This window comes from Phaenicophaeus curvirostris, chromosome 6 (genome assembly GCF_032191515.1).
Source record: "Phaenicophaeus curvirostris isolate KB17595 chromosome 6, BPBGC_Pcur_1.0, whole genome shotgun sequence".
NCBI lineage: Eukaryota > Metazoa > Chordata > Aves > Cuculiformes > Cuculidae > Phaenicophaeus > Phaenicophaeus curvirostris.
The window spans coordinates 15,601,814-15,617,307 of NC_091397.1; the positions used below are offsets into that span (position 1 = coordinate 15,601,814).

Consider the following 15,494-nt stretch of genomic DNA (forward strand, 5'->3'; position numbering starts at 1 on the left):
CTTCCAACTTCTATTCTAAAACTCTATTGAAAAAGTCAAATTATCCTGACAGACAGAAATTGAACCTAGAATTGTGTGGGCCAATGAAATTTTTATCCCTGCCTTTGGAAATTAAACTTTCTGGAAGTGAAGCATTTTCTGCATGGAAACTTTGAAATGAGATTACTGACTGGGATGACTCCTGGCTTTGTGCAGCTGACTTAAAGTTTTCTTTCAGCGCAGTCTTTTTAATGTAAAAGTCCTGCTCAGCCTGCTTTTTTTCAGAGTGTATCTTACTGTGAAGTTTGTCAGTCTGTTCTTTTTAACTTTGCTGTCTCTGTGATACTGTTTCACTGTAAATATTCTGTTCCTACACTGCCTTCTCTGAGAGCATTCTTTTTACAGGTGGAGGTGTTGAAAAAGTTCTAGCCCTATTTCCGTTTAGAGATTCAGGTCATTTTTTTTTTCCTGTCCTTGAAGTTTGTGGGTCATCCAGAGAAAGAGGAATTTATTAAAGGGGGCTTTTGTTAATCGCAAGGTACATGGTGTTCTGACTGGCAAAAAGCTGTCTTGTGGTTTTTTTCTCCTGGCCTTTATGGCAAAAGGGTTGATTTTGTTGGATTTTTTTCTTGTTTATGTTTCTTTAGGTGAAATGCTAGAAATCTTTCGTGAACATATTAAAGAGCACTGTTTGTGATTTGTGCTTCCACAGGGATTGTGTTCAATGTAGAGCTTTCGACAAGGGGGAAAAGAAGGAAACTTGTTCTCAGGAATGTATGCATTTCAACATGACGCGGGTAGAAAGTCGTGACAAGTTGCCACAGCCTGGACAGCCTGATCCATTGTCTCATTGCAAAGAGAAGGATGTTGATGACTGCTGGTTCTACTTCACATATTCTGTCAACTCAAATGGTGAAGCCAATGTCCATGTGGTAGAGACACCAGGTATGAACATGATGTTGCTTACTTTCCTTTTGTCTTTGTACTTAATTCATGCCATTGTTGCATACTACAAAGTAGCTCCGGTTGATTTGCGTGAGGTAGGTGCATTTGGAAGTGAGTACCTGTTCCCTGACTGAGAGTTGTGGATGTCTGGAACTTGAATGGCTTTGCTTTTACTTAATTGAGGTGCTTTTTAGAATAGGTTTGGAAAGCATTTTGCTTAGTCAATTCTCTGCTTGATCAGTAGTTTACCATTTATTTACTGTAAGTATTTTTAGTTTGAATCACTGGATATTGCATCTAACAGTGCAAAAATTCTGGGTTTGTACATTATGAGTGTGTAGTCTCCTGACTTTTATAAGCCTGATACAAAATACACACCTTGTGTGTTGATAGGTTTAGTTCTGTATTCTACTCAAGGAACTTACAGCATTGATCATTTGGCTGATCATCACCTAATACAGATCAGTGGTTTGTAGCTCTTGGGCAGAAATACCAATTCCATTTAGAATATTTTAGACTAAAAACATAGGCCAAAGTATCAAGAAGGGCCCTGAGCCCCATCTTCATTTAGGGTAAGTCAACACATGCTGTACACTTCTGGAGTCTGACCTTTCCTTCACAGACAAAATTCTACTGCCTTAGTTAAAAGCTGAATCCAAGCCTTCGTGCACCAGGGGGCACATTAAATTTTGTGCCATACAAGTGCCTAAGCAACAAGCTCTGTTCAGTAGAGCTGTAATCAGTGGAGCAGACACTCGTTTCTTACTGATTCCCAAAGAATTCCTGCAGTGTCCCTTCCCACTTGTCTCCTTCTTGCAGAGGCAACTACCAGGACTAGGAGTCTGCAGTTTGGGGGCAAGCAGTGTTCCTTTTGACATCACAGGAGTCGCATTTATTTGCTTCTCCTTCAGACTCCTTCAGTCTGTGCATTGAGCTCTGCAGAAGCCCTTGTTGGGTTTGTGATTATTGAGAATTTTATATTAATATAAGAGTTGAGTTTTATTTTGGAAGATTGTTGTTTCTATTTTGGTGCCTTCAAGTCATTTTGCATCTGTATTGCTCTTCTCAAATATTTAATTCACTTATTTTGAAATACATGATACTTTTATCCAAAGAAGATGTGCAGAAATCAATCATAAGATGTGGAAATATACAGAAAAACCTCACAAATATATATGTCTGAAATAAAGTTATTACTTATCTCTACAGCTTAGCTACTAACAGTAACAACCATCTCAACTAAAATGAGGAGCCACCCTTTTTCTGTAGTGCTGTTGACAAATTATGCTGGGACTGTTTTGCTAATCCACATTCATACACTCCCCAGCATCTCCCTTGACTTGGGTTCTTACATGCATCAAACATGATTGGTAGCTATTTTACCCCAATACTCCAGACAAATAGCTTGAGGGTTGAACAGTGTTTAGACTTCATCATCAGAACATGAATTGTTCTACTGCTAAGATTGAACACAAATTAGAAGTATAAAAATAAGGTGGAATGTTACAGGATGTACACAGTCCAAAACTTCCATTATTTGAAAGGAAAATAGTATTGACATATCTCTGATATTCAAAATACTGGCTTCAGTCCAAACTAAGATCTTAAAAGCATCTGGATATGCATTACCTTTACCATTTTGTAAAATAATGCTTCCCTTGCTTCGTTCCCTAGAATGTCCCAGCGGCCCTGACATCATTCCCATTGTAGCTGGTGTGGTTGCTGGAATTGTTCTTATTGGACTTGCATTGTTATTGATTTGGAAACTACTAATGATCATTCATGACAGAAGAGAATTTGCTAAATTTGAAAAGGAGAAGATGAATGCCAAGTGGGATACGGTAAGTCAAGAGGCTTTTATCTGCATATATATAAGCTGCTGTAATGGATGAAGAATAGAAGGATTTTGTTCACGTGCCTTAAATGTTTGAGACTATTCCTGCCTTTTGGCCTATGGAAGAACAGAAATATCCTTACTTTAAGCCAACTTTAAAACAAGTTTTTCTAGCCAGAAAAAAAAAAGCCACCAGTCCCCTTGGAGAAGTACATCTTGGGTCAGAAAAGCAAGTAGTGACTTCAGTTGAAATAAATTTTCAGTGAGAAAAGGTAATGGTGACAGAATTGTACAGCCTTGCAGTTCTACCACACTTTACAAGATAGTATTAAAATGTTTATTAGAAGATGAGAGTCAGGTTTTTTATGGAATTAAGAAGAAAGTTTTGCATTTATGAAAGAGACCTTGTGAATATGCATATAGGTTTAGTTGGGAGATTTAAATAACAGGTCACAAAATCGTGACTGGTACTAGTTTGTTGAAATCTTCTCAATACCTCATCAACAGAAAAGTATGCAAGAAAAAACAGGGCTCTGGTCTATAGGCTTGCATAGGGTCACTGCCCCTGGGAAATTCTAGGAATCTGCTAAACAAAACCCCTTCACTCCTGTTCTGTAGAAGCAGACACCCACATATGCTCGATAAGAGAATACGTTTTAAAACCCTCCTAGGAAGTCTTGTTTTTATTGAAGAAAATTAACTCATTCTATGCTGGAAAAAAAATCACTAACTCTTTTCTTTATATAGAGCATGGTTTTTTTCAGTGATAGTTGAGAATTTTACTCTTTCTTTTTTTTCCTGTTGAATTATTCGCCATTGACCATTTCTTTTACTTCAGCAAGAAAATCCAATATACAAGAGCCCTATTAACAATTTCAAGAATCCAAACTATGGACGTAAAGCTGGTCTCTAAGTCTCAGTTTGTATCTTCTTTCATTTTCTTCCTTTTTTCCCCTTTGCATGTCACTTCAAACTCACTGTGTGTCACAACCAGTTAATCACTGTTTGAGTCTTGCTCAGTTTTACTGCTGCTTTGATTCTGGGATTTTAAAGAATGCAACTTGAAAATTTTTAACTTGTTTTGGCAGCAAGGTTGCTTTACTTACTAATACCACCAGGCCAGGCTTAAACTATTTGACAGTCAAATGTTTTGGGTTTTTTTTGATGGATTAATGTGTGGATATGGAGTAGAAGAGCTGTTAGGATTGAAGAAGCTGGAGAGAGACAGTGTTCAGGGGAGGCTTTGTCTTCTTCCTCAAATCAGCAGTAAGTTTGCTTAAAGTTGATATGTTTGCAAAGCCAGTTTAGATATTCCTCAGATATCCCAGTCTATAAATATCATTGTTTTTATTAGAATAACTCTGGCAACATTCAGCATAGCCTTACAGTTTGGATTTTTTTAACTGCTTTGACTTATTAGCCTAGTATAGAACTAGCCTGTGTGAAATGCATATACTCTACTGATTTTATAATTAAATATGCATCTTATCTTTTCCATCCTTATTTCTGTTTAAACTGGCAATATCACAGTCCTTGTAGCCCAGATAGCATGGGGGTCTCCGTAGGAAAAAAACATTAATATGAGATGAGGGAATGCTCTTGTTCCCTTTAGGTACATTATTTTTTTTTCCCCCAGTTTTAGTCCCTCCCAAACTCTGCCAGAACACCTTGTCTCTGTTTGGTGATGCTGACTTCAGTTCTCTTTACACCCAATGTGCAAAGAGCAGTGCCAGAAGAGCAAGTCAGTAAACCAGAAGCAATGGGTAGATAATCTTCTGTAGACTTCCAGGCTGCACTTTCTTGAATGCTTTACATATTCTGCTTCCCTGGGATCCCCAGATGCTGGGGGAGGAATGAGAAAGGGAGGATGAGGTGGGGAATGGATGTCGGAGAGCACTGCAAGATAAGTGCAGAGATCAGATTAGAAGGAGGGGAATGAAAAAGTCAGGAAGGCAGCACATCCCTTGAAATATCCAAGGGCTTTTTTCGGGAGCCAGTAGAAGGGAAGGATCTGTATCTAATTTTATTCTGTCTGCTGCCTCCCTTTTTCAGTGTTGCACTCAAAAGATTTTTGTAAAGGAAAAATGAGGGGAGAAAACAGGAATTAAAAATATTTAAGCTCTTACCTGTCTTCACTGTGACAACAATGTCTAGATTCCTAGCCCTTCCTTGATGAAATATACTTTCATTTTCTCTTTCCAATCATTTCACTTATGTCCAAAATTGATTGTGGAAGTGTTCATTTTGCTTGCCACACCAGCCACATTCACCTCCTTTCCGTTTTTCTTCTCAGTCAATTATTCTGAGAATAAAACAGAGTTCTTGTTCCTTCCTTACATTTCACTTAATCCATCTGGTTGAGTCTGTGTTACCTTCTCTTCTGTGGTTCACTTAATTGTGTACTTTGTTGCATGCAGGACAAGCATCTAACAAACCATAGGGTGTGTAGTGTGCATTCTGCGTTCTCATTCTCTGCCCCAGGACTCTTTCAGGATCTAATGTCCCCAGTTGCTGCCATTTCTTCCCAAAACATACTTCTTGCAGAAGGCTATCCTCTTGTGTAAATGGAGATTAACTTCTGCCTTTTTATTTCACTCATAGTTAAGATTAAAAGTATGAGAGAGTTTGGATTTCTAAACATGACATTATCCTTTTTGGTACTCACAGAGATACCAAAACTTTGAGGAGGAAGGGTAGTGGGTTTAGCTTTATTGGCCTCCAAAAAGGAGAAGATCAGTATTGGCAGAATAGGTGACCCACAGGAAGTAAAAGGAGAAAATCCTCCTTTCCCCGATTACTCAGATTTCCTGGGATTTTTAGATTGTTGAAGTCACCTTTCCTTTACATAAACAAAGAGTTGTCTTGTATTGCCAAGAGAAGAAAATCACCTGAAATCCCATTACAAGAAAATGAAACTGCAGTGGGTTCCCTCCACTTTTATACGTGTACAGTAAAATATATTTTTTTGTACGTGCCTTAGTTACCGCAGTGAGTAAACTGCAGCGCTGCGGAGCTTCTCATGGACCAGGTGTGCGAGTACTTCACCAGTTCTGGTGCATGACACTGTGAGTGACTTGTCACCGCAGTCCTTTGCACTGATATTCAAGCGTTCAGTTTGTCCTAGGCCAGCAGCGCTGACACTGCTGTCCTAGTGGCCTTTCGCTGCTGTGATCTCTGCCTGCCGGGCTTGGATTTGTGCTTTTAAAGGAGTGTTCGCTGAACAGCGGGCTGGCTGCTCTCCTCCACCAGTCACTGTAGATGGCGCCCTCTGTCGTCTGTATTGTCCTTTGCCTAATCCTCTGATGCAGTGGCTGTGGTCACAGGTTGACAGATGACTCATTTTATATTACTGTAAAATAATAATGGATATTAATGAGAGCTGAAAATGGTAAGAACTAGCTCTTCGACAATGTTATGTGGATGAGTTCAAATATTCTGGAGTGCAGTTTCTTGCAGTGACTTAAGACTTAAACCCACTATCAAAGTGGTTTAAGTAACTATTGAAACAGTGAGTCCATGGAGAGAAAAAGAATAAGAAGGTTAATTAAATATCCTGTGTAACAGGTTCATCTTTGTGCAACACTAGGCTGAACTGTTACCCTCTTTATTCTGTGCTGAAAGTACTTTTTTAAAACCTCTGTATTTATTTTAATGTGTTTCACTCAGTATTGTATATGGTTAGTGTGTGTGTTAGTTTTTATTTTATTTATATGGTTTAAGAGTGCATGGTGTTTTCATTTGCAGGGGCATGTGGAAAAGGGTTTTCTCTAACTTTGCATGCTTAAACCAATGTATTCTCTGCAGTGGTGTAAAGAAAATGGGTTTGTTTAAAAACAGTAGTGTTTGTCTAAGACAGCAAGTTGGGAATATCATGTTTTAGTGGCCAGTTAAAAATCTGGGATGCTGCTAATTTCTGAAAGTTTGGGCCCCAGGCAAGGTGGGAGTTATGTTGGACTAGTGGACATCTATTTACTATATCTTTGTTGTTCTGAGAGTTCTTGGGAACATAAAGTGCAAGTACCAGGGAAGACACAGCACAGTGTTTGAGTTTCTTTGTGGGTAGGACTTACACCACATAAAGGACGTGTACATTTCAAGTTTTGATTTCTCTTGAAAAAGTATTATAGTACAAATTTACAATCTTATTATGCAAATCACATTTTAAACCTGATTCCAAATTCAAAGTAATTGTATTAGCAGCACCTTGCAAACTTCCAAGTTTTAGTCCTAACCTTTAGACCAATTCCTGCACTATCTGATAGAAGTTATCTCTCTTTTACAAAGAAGGATATGTAAATATATACCTCCCTGTGTTTGCTGGGGTAGTCTGGTTTGTGTTAAAAACACAGTATAACAAGTACTATCAAATGCCTTGCCACTGACGAGCTGTTCAGTAGCTTCTAGTCTGCATATGATGCAACCCATTAAGCTTACAGACTTTCTCTGCATTATAAACTTTACTGATTTATAATTATGTTTTTAAGAATTCTCCATTAGAACTTGTCTAGGAAACAAACAACGTACATTGCCAAGAACTTCGAGGCATAATGAGACACAGATGAAATCCCTCATCCCTTTTTAATAAAAATTATGCAGGATGTAGTAATTTTGCATTGATTAATTTGTCTGACTGAGAGCTAGCCACAACGCTGTATTTCCATGATAAAGAAATCTTTCTCTTAACTCCCTATTCCTTTCCAAACAAGTAGCCAATAGGTTTTTCAACTAAGACAAGAGTTGTCCTGGGAACTGATACAAGGGTCATTACTGACTGTGTAGTTGTGAAGTATAGCCAGCACTGGGCACCTGGTTCCTCCTTCACCACAAGCAAGATGATGCTGACTCAGATCTTGAGAAGAGTGAACAGAACCTTGACTTCCAGAAAACAAACGTTGTCCAGCAGTCCAGGTTCTGGCTGGACTTGGAATATTAGGCTGGAGTCACCAGGTCTAGGTGGGGCTGGATAAGCCTCGGTCTTCATGTGTGGAGAAGCAGGCTTTAAGGATAAACACCCTTTTACTGTGGAAGGGACTAAGGCAGAAAGGCAGTGTATCTGCTAAATAATCTTCCTTACAGCAGCAGCTGCTGCTGGGCTAGATCACTTGCTCAGTAGCAGGACTTGCAAACAGAAGATGAAAAACTTCCCAGGAACTGTGATATGAAAACTTCAAACCAAACTGGTTTCTTTCTTGCCTTGTCACTTTCTGGCACATCCTGTAGGATTCCCGGCTGATTTTCCACGTTTATGACCCTGAAAAAAACAGACGCACCTGGTATTTTGTGTGTTTAGGGGGAGGATTTCCTTTAATTTGCTGTAGGAAAAAGTGTTTTAACCTGAAACTTTTTAAATTTGTAATTAAATAGAGTAGAATTCAATTAATATGGTTATATAGGCCATCTCACTCTTGGAGGGGGCTTCAAAGGGAGAGAGATCCCCTTATGAAGGGGCTGAAGGCTAGGTATGATTCTGTCCAGAACTGTGCTCAGGCTGACATCTGCGCTGCACTGAATGTCCTCAGGAATTACATGTGCATGCACAGCAGGGCTTCATACAGGTAAACAACATTTATTTAGGTTGAAGTTCAGGTTGTGATAAGAGCGCAGTACTGCAAATCCAGGCTGTATCTGCAGAGTCCCAGCGGTAGCTCACACGTCTACTAAGATTTATCTATTAATACTGATTTCAAGCTGTTCATCTTAGGTGTGCAAGGGTGCCGTAAATGAGTAAGATTCACTGAGATGAAAGGAAACCTGGGAATCAAGGAAGCTTAAAATAAGCTTAACTTAGAGGTTTTTGAATCTCAGCAAGAGAGATGTAAACAGTTGTTCTGTAGGCATTTCTATCAGTAGAAATAACATTTTTATTACAGCATTTGCACCAGTACAGTTTCTTAGTTTTGCTTATGCATTTTGCACATGTAGGGGCATGAGGAGCTTGCAGGAATAAAACAAGAATGACAAGCACTGAACATTCAGTGTAAATATTGAGTGCGTATTATGAAAATACTGTAAGCCTTTCCACTTTGTTTCTACAATGAAATAATACTACAAGATAAGCTATTTACTTGTTTGTTATAGCAGAACATGGGTCTGTGATCAATCATGATTTCAAGCAATGTTGTTTACAATTCTGTTCTTCTTTAGTGTGTCATGGGCTGCAGACCCCTGAGCTGACGGCTCAGCCCTGAGATGGCTGTACAAGGTTCAGCAGCTTCGAAGGAAATCTATGGTCTAACCTGAACAGGACCATGCCCTAACCCTTTGCTTTATCAGCTGAGCATGCCTTTGTTCAAGTTGCTAGAAGGAAAACTAGTTTGCCTTAAGCTCTTTGTGTGTACAAATAAAACATTAATGGATAATTTCTTAAGCTAATTTCCTAGGCTAATTTTTACACTTCTCACATAGTGCTTTTTTCATCTCTGCAAATGTTAATATAAATGTTTTTTTCTTTTTCTAGGGTGAAAATCCTATTTACAAGAGTGCAGTGACAACTGTGGTCAATCCTAAATATGAGGGAAAATGAACACTGCTTGTATAACTTCACAACACTGTATGCAGCATAGCAATTTTTGTAGTCACAGTAAGATAGATTTAGGGCAAATTGCAGTGATTTTACTAATTCATTACATATAGGTTTGTTTTCCTGTGCAGGTTTTGAAAATGTACCATATGTAATTTTTTTATTTTATTTTATTTTTCTTTTTGCAAATAAAAGTAATCAGTGCCAGGGGGTCTGACAAAAAAACTTGACTGTGTAGCCTAGTTAGCTAAGGTCACATGGTGCCTTCTTGACCTTTTCCACTCCCATGCTGTGAATCCAGGTCTTCTGCAGGGTGCAATACTGCCATGGCATGACTGGGAGGGAAATCATTAAAGCAATCAGCAGGAGGGCTCTGCTTAGCCATTTAGTATTAAACTTCTTAGCTTTACAGGGAAATCAGGGCTTGAGTTTGCAGATAAAATTAAACCCATGTAGCATGGAGCTGGTGGTTAATTCTAGACATGATCAAGTATATGGTAAGTTGTCTAAGTTGGAGGTGAGCAGTGTAAAGGACTGGAAAGTGTGTGCATACTTATTCTAAATTTATAAGTTGCTTATTGCCAGGTTATGGTTAAAATGAAAAGGTTTGAGAAGAATGTTAGGAAGAAAAAAAAATAGCTTTAAGCCACGTGCCATTACTGAAGAAGTTGCTGACTGGTAACTTGCTTAGTTTTCCTTTGTAAATTCCAGCCCTGGGTGACAGTACCATGAAGTACCTTACCCAGACACCCTCAAAACACATAAAGGCCTTACGTCATACTGTGTCTTTATTCTATAATGCTTCCTTGGTTTAAAGCCTGGTGCTTTGTCACCCTTCTAATCTTTTTAACGTATTGGTTGTGATTCTTTTTGTAATGTTTTTTATCAACATGAGCTCTTTTATTTTCCTTTTTGGGGCAGTCTTAGCTGTAAATTTGCCTTTACCCCGTAGCTAAGATTGCGTAGTTCGTCATGTGACATGAGTCACACATCATTTTTGACATGTGCCATGTACATTTGCAGTCAACCATTCAAACCGCATCATAGTCATATTCTTGTTTTAAGTGCCTTTTTATTTTAACAGATGTTCACTTTTTACAGTGCTATTACTGAAGTTATTTATTAAATAAAAGTACCTTAAAATACTTAAATCTTGTGTCTCTATCTTGTAGAAGATAGTACTATTCTAAAAACCTGAGAACAGTGTTTATTTGGGAAAGGGGTAACAGACGCTGTAGTAACACCAAACATCCTTTAGATCAAATCTGAGAAGTTAAACATTAGTTTTCTTGGGTAGCAAATGTCAGCTGTGGTGTAAAGGGTGCAGCACTGTGCTTTGGGTTACATACAGAGGCCACTGGTGTAAAGCCCCAGCCCTTCAGTTGCACGTGTGCTGAAGAAGTTCTCTAGTTTACTGGCTGCTCCAGCCAAGGGCCTGTTGGGTTAATACTGTTTCACGATACATGTCACTGCGTTTAGTAGGATAAGAAAGTCTTCCAATCTTTTTTAAGGCATAGATTATCAAAACCACTTTGTAATTATATACACTCCCAAAGTGTATTTGTAGAATCTCTATGATGATTCTTTATTTTTAACTGTTGAGACTTCAGGTTATCCTGAGAAGCTGTGTGAGTCTGTTCTAAAAGTTGCTTTTAACCTCCATCTGAGGGCAGAAGGAGCCTGGTTTCCATGAAGTGGGAGGGGCACATCAATGGAGAGGGTGGGCTGTGTGTGTCTGTCTCCATCTCTGAGGGACACAACTGGAGACAAGGGGATCCAAGGACCAGTTGCGAGGCAGACTTGGTTGTCTCAGTCTCTGGAAGGGTCCATAGCGTGCTGGGGTGGACAGGGTGGCTGTGGGTGCATGCAAAGGGTGGAGGTTGGCAGCATCCACTGGAGTGGGAGTAGCAGGAGTGAGCAGAGGCGCAGGGGCAGCTGCTGGACAGACATCTAAGCCACTGGAGGGACAGGCACTGCACCTGTGTCTGTAATTCCCAGTAATGGGACTTCATTCCAATCTGCCAGAAAAGCCAAGGGCAGGAGGCTTGTTTGTTTTTCTGTCAGTGCTGTTCTCTCTGTGCTGCTCTGTGTATGTACTGTACACATGTGGGGTGTGCTGCACACGCTGAGTGAGGATACATGCTTAGGCTCACTGCAGGCTGGATCTCGGACATGGAGCTGCTGCAGCTTCTCTTGGGTTGCCAGATTTGGCACAGGTACATTTTCTGCTGGTTGGTGCAAACGAGAGCAAACCCACAAATGGAAAGAAGCTGTGCAGTAATTCACCCTGCTGTCCTTCATAACTATGTCCCCCCACAGTACCACTCTGGATTTGTTCTTGCATCGTGAAGGTTCTTTTTTTATCGGCTTTGCAGATAAGGGAACCGAAACAGCCTGACACTTCCAACTAACCTGACCACAAGATATGAAACTAGTGGGAGCTGCAGCTGTACATACAGCTCTTGTTACCTGTTCATTCCAGATTTACAGAATTGACTGTGGCAATGAGAGATGAGATTTTATTTTGGACGTTTGAGTACTTATGCAGCTTTAGTCAATCCTCAGGATTGCTGGGGAAGCATCAGTAGCTCTCTAAGAAAAGGTGCAGAAATTTCTTCTAAACGCATTCCATATTACTTGTCTGTGGAAACTGTCTTCATTGGGGATAAGGCAGTTTAAATAAAAGGATAATTTCTGACCTTTATGGCTGGTTTTTTTTTTACGTTGTTAATATAAATACCAAATTTTTGTTTCAGACTGTATCGAAGTCCCCTTCATAGCTCTCTTTCACTTTCAGTCTTTCCCAGACTGCACAGGAGACTGGAATCCTGAACTGAGCAGAATGCACATCACAGAAAGAGCAAGATGCTGACCTTTAGTAACTGATTCTCAGGCAGTGTAACAGTCCTAAATTAAACAAATTTTTAATTGTGTGTGCATGAGCCTGGTTCTGTCCCCTCATCCGTGTTACATGTTCTGCATTTTCCTTAATGAATCTGGTTTCAAAATGCTTTTGTATTCATGCTTTGAATGCAAGTGGCCTGTTGCAGCTTTTAAGTCCTTGTTTAAACTGGGTTTCTAGTAGCCACTTCCAGCCAGATGGAACTTCCAAGTGAACAGCTGCTTAAACGAGAGGACAGCTGCCATCCTGCACTATCAGATTCAAGATGCTCTAAGTGTCACAGAGCGTATGCATGACTGGATGCTCTAGCTAAGAGAGAAGGTGTAGTTGAAATACCAAAAAATTAAGAGCTGGAAACAGAAGTGGTTGTGAATCCTTCCTGGCTTATGCACAGTGACCTCACCTGCTTACCCTGAATTCTGCAAGTTGGTGGAGCTATGAACTACTAAAATACCAGCTGCACAGTCTCTAAAAAGTGATCCCACACAAGCCAGATACAAGATCCCGGCAGTATATTCGTTAGATAAGAATTAGAGTCAGTGTAACCACAGTCTAGCTCTCATTAATCCATCCATTTCCCTGGTTCCTGTTCAGTAACTAAAGAGCTAAGCTAGAATTGCTTTATGGCAATTGTTAATAGAACAAAAATTTCTTATCCTGGATTTAAACTATAGCAGCAAAAATACAAGCCAGCTAAAGAAAATAATTCTCTGTAATCATATTGTTTAAGTAACATCCATGAACTAACTTTGGCTGAGCAAGTTGTGCCTCTTGCCTTAAGCTGCCTCTAGGCTGAGGATGAGCCCAGAGCACAAACTGAAACAGCCTCCTAGCACAGTCCTGAGCAGCTACATGTGAGGAAATACAGACTGATAAATACACACTTCCTTAAGAGTTCTGATATTTTTCTTTCCTTTTCTTCATATTTGCATTGCTGTACAATATAACCATTTTTTCTTTTACAGAGCAAGTATAAATTCATTCTTAGAAGAACACAGAATGTGAATAGGGAAAAAAAGATACTTTTAATAAAAGAAACAACCCTCTTTTTCTTACTAAAGCTTTGGTATTGATCAAGTAGTAGGGTGGAAAGAGTATGCTCTAGCTACAAAGTGATACTATTTCAAGGTTGTTTTCCAAGCACTTCTGTTTTTCTTCCTGAAAAATCAGCGTTGCTGCCAAATCGTTCACTAGCAGAAATAAAATATTTATAAGCAACTGTGAATACAAGTACCAGAACACAGAGTGCTGCAAAGTAATTCAAGTGAACATTCATTAATGATAATAAATACATTAACCTTTATTTCATTAATATGGATAAATTACACTAAGAAAAAAAAGCTGTAGGGCATAATTTTAAATAACTTGAGAATTTTGGGGTTAAATATTAAACTAATTTTGAAGGCAGGTTTTTTTTAAGACTGTATTACCACTAAATGGAACAGTTTCATACAGATCAATGTAAGAAATAGCTTCTAGAATACAGGGGAATAACAACAAAAAAAAAGTCTCAAATACCGTTAATGGAAAATTATCAGAAATATTGTATTTGTTTATTCTTCATAGGATGGTTATGAAGTGTCTCACCTTGCCTTAACACTTCATTACACAAAACACAAATCAAATACTAATATCAACAAGAGATTTAAAAGTTCTGTATTGTAGATTCTCTGCTATGTGAAACTTTCAGTTCTTGGTTCCATGCCTGACTTTACAGACACGATTAGGACTGACAAAGCAGACTTTAATAAACACTTAAAAGTGATGTAAAGGGCAAAACTTCTGTTATCAGTGTCTTGCTCTGCAAAGCAGAATTGAATTGAATTGAATCATTGAATTGAATGAGTACAGACTCAGCATCAAGGTCTCTTCATAGTCCCATGTAAAACAAGGCATCAAAACCCAGTAAAGATAGGATATTATAATTGCAAGACTGATAAAAGTGAAAGCACCTCTCACAGTGATGCCTAATTTTGAACACTGAGAGTATAAAAAAATAAACTCAAAGGGTGCTTAATTATGTTGGGAGGGCACCAGGTTGTTCTTGGGCACCACAGAACCTGTTAAAGACTTCAGAAAGGTCACACAAACAAAAGGACTGATTAAGCAGACAGTAAAAGAAGCTGATTAAACTAAGATGTCCTTGGAAAAGGCAGAATTGCATTTAAATTAAGAAACTAAAAAGGATCAGAAAGTTAAACAGTAAAAGTATGCTAAAGAAGATTTAGTGCCTCATGGAAGTCATAAAAACTAATAAATACACTGGAACAAAGAGCCTGGCACTGAGATACGAAAAGGACAATTGGAATGGAGAAATAACAATGTGTGAACACAATTCTTCTGTTTACTGTGAAGGCGTTTCATGGGCGAGCCGACCTGAAATTCCCCTTCCTGGCACAAATACCAGAGAAATCATTCAAATTGAAATGTCATTAAAAAAGGAATAACAGCAAACTGCCAAGAGCCAATGCTAATTATTTATAAAGGCTTAAGGAACTTGAGGATGGGTGCCAGATGTCAGTGCCATATGAATGGGAAATGGCTAACATACGTAGTCTCTATTTTCAAGAGGGTTTCTCGGAGCTAAATACAGAAGAGTTATCCAGATGTTTCTGTCACTGTCTGGTAGAAATGATAAGAATAAGTGGACGTATGGATAAGTTGAACTTGTGGAAGAGTCAACACGGGCAGAGGGAAGTCATACCTCACAAATCTACTGGATTTTTTTGAGGGAATCAGTAACCCACAGGCAGAGAGAGATAATTTCATAAAACTGGAGTTCCAAAGGTTCTTTTTATCAAAAATCTCTAAGAAACTTCCTGGAGATGTGAAGGAAGTCTTCAAATGAATAAATAACTATTGAAGTCAGAAGATAGAAAACAAAGCACAGGAATTAATTAGTTTTCTAACTTGAGAGGTGTCATTGACAGAGTCTTCAACCTGCTGGCAATGCTCCGTATAACACACTCCAGGATACCATTCACCATCTCTGCCCTGAATACATACAGTGACAGGCAATGGGGAAGGTGAAGAGGGGAAGACCAAGGAGTTATTATACAAAAATGGTTCCAGACGCAAAATAAATGTAAGATACTTATTCCTATAACCCATAATTAAGCTGTAAAATACCTTGATGTACTGTGGATACTAAGGATTTAAAATTAATAGATAAATTAACAAAATAAGAATTCGTCATGAGATATTAGCTTCAGAGCATAGCAAATACGTCTTAGTTTGAAACTGGAGAATATTTTGGGGAGAATCACACACTGTTCTCTACAGATCTGTTTTTAATGTAGATGGAGACAGGACAC

The 15,494-nt window shown here is 38.8% G+C and overlaps 1 protein-coding gene across 3 annotated transcripts in view; it reads left to right on the forward strand.

Moving 5' to 3' along the window:
- Positions 1–10,429, forward strand: part of ITGB1 (integrin subunit beta 1) — a 46,452-nt gene extending 36,023 nt beyond the window's left edge. For 2 of the 3 annotated variants that reach the window (XM_069859373.1, XM_069859372.1), the window contains exons 14-17: positions 692–924; positions 2,599–2,765; positions 3,597–3,677; positions 9,216–10,429. In XM_069859373.1, the coding sequence (XP_069715474.1) occupies positions 692–924; positions 2,599–2,765; positions 3,597–3,671 (475 nt within the window). In that variant the 3' untranslated portion in view covers positions 3,672–3,677; positions 9,216–10,429. The remainder of the gene's footprint in view (positions 1–691; positions 925–2,598; positions 2,766–3,596; positions 3,678–9,215) is intronic. The other variant, XM_069859374.1, reaches the window with a different exon arrangement.
- Positions 10,430–15,494: the final 5,065 nt, after the last annotated feature.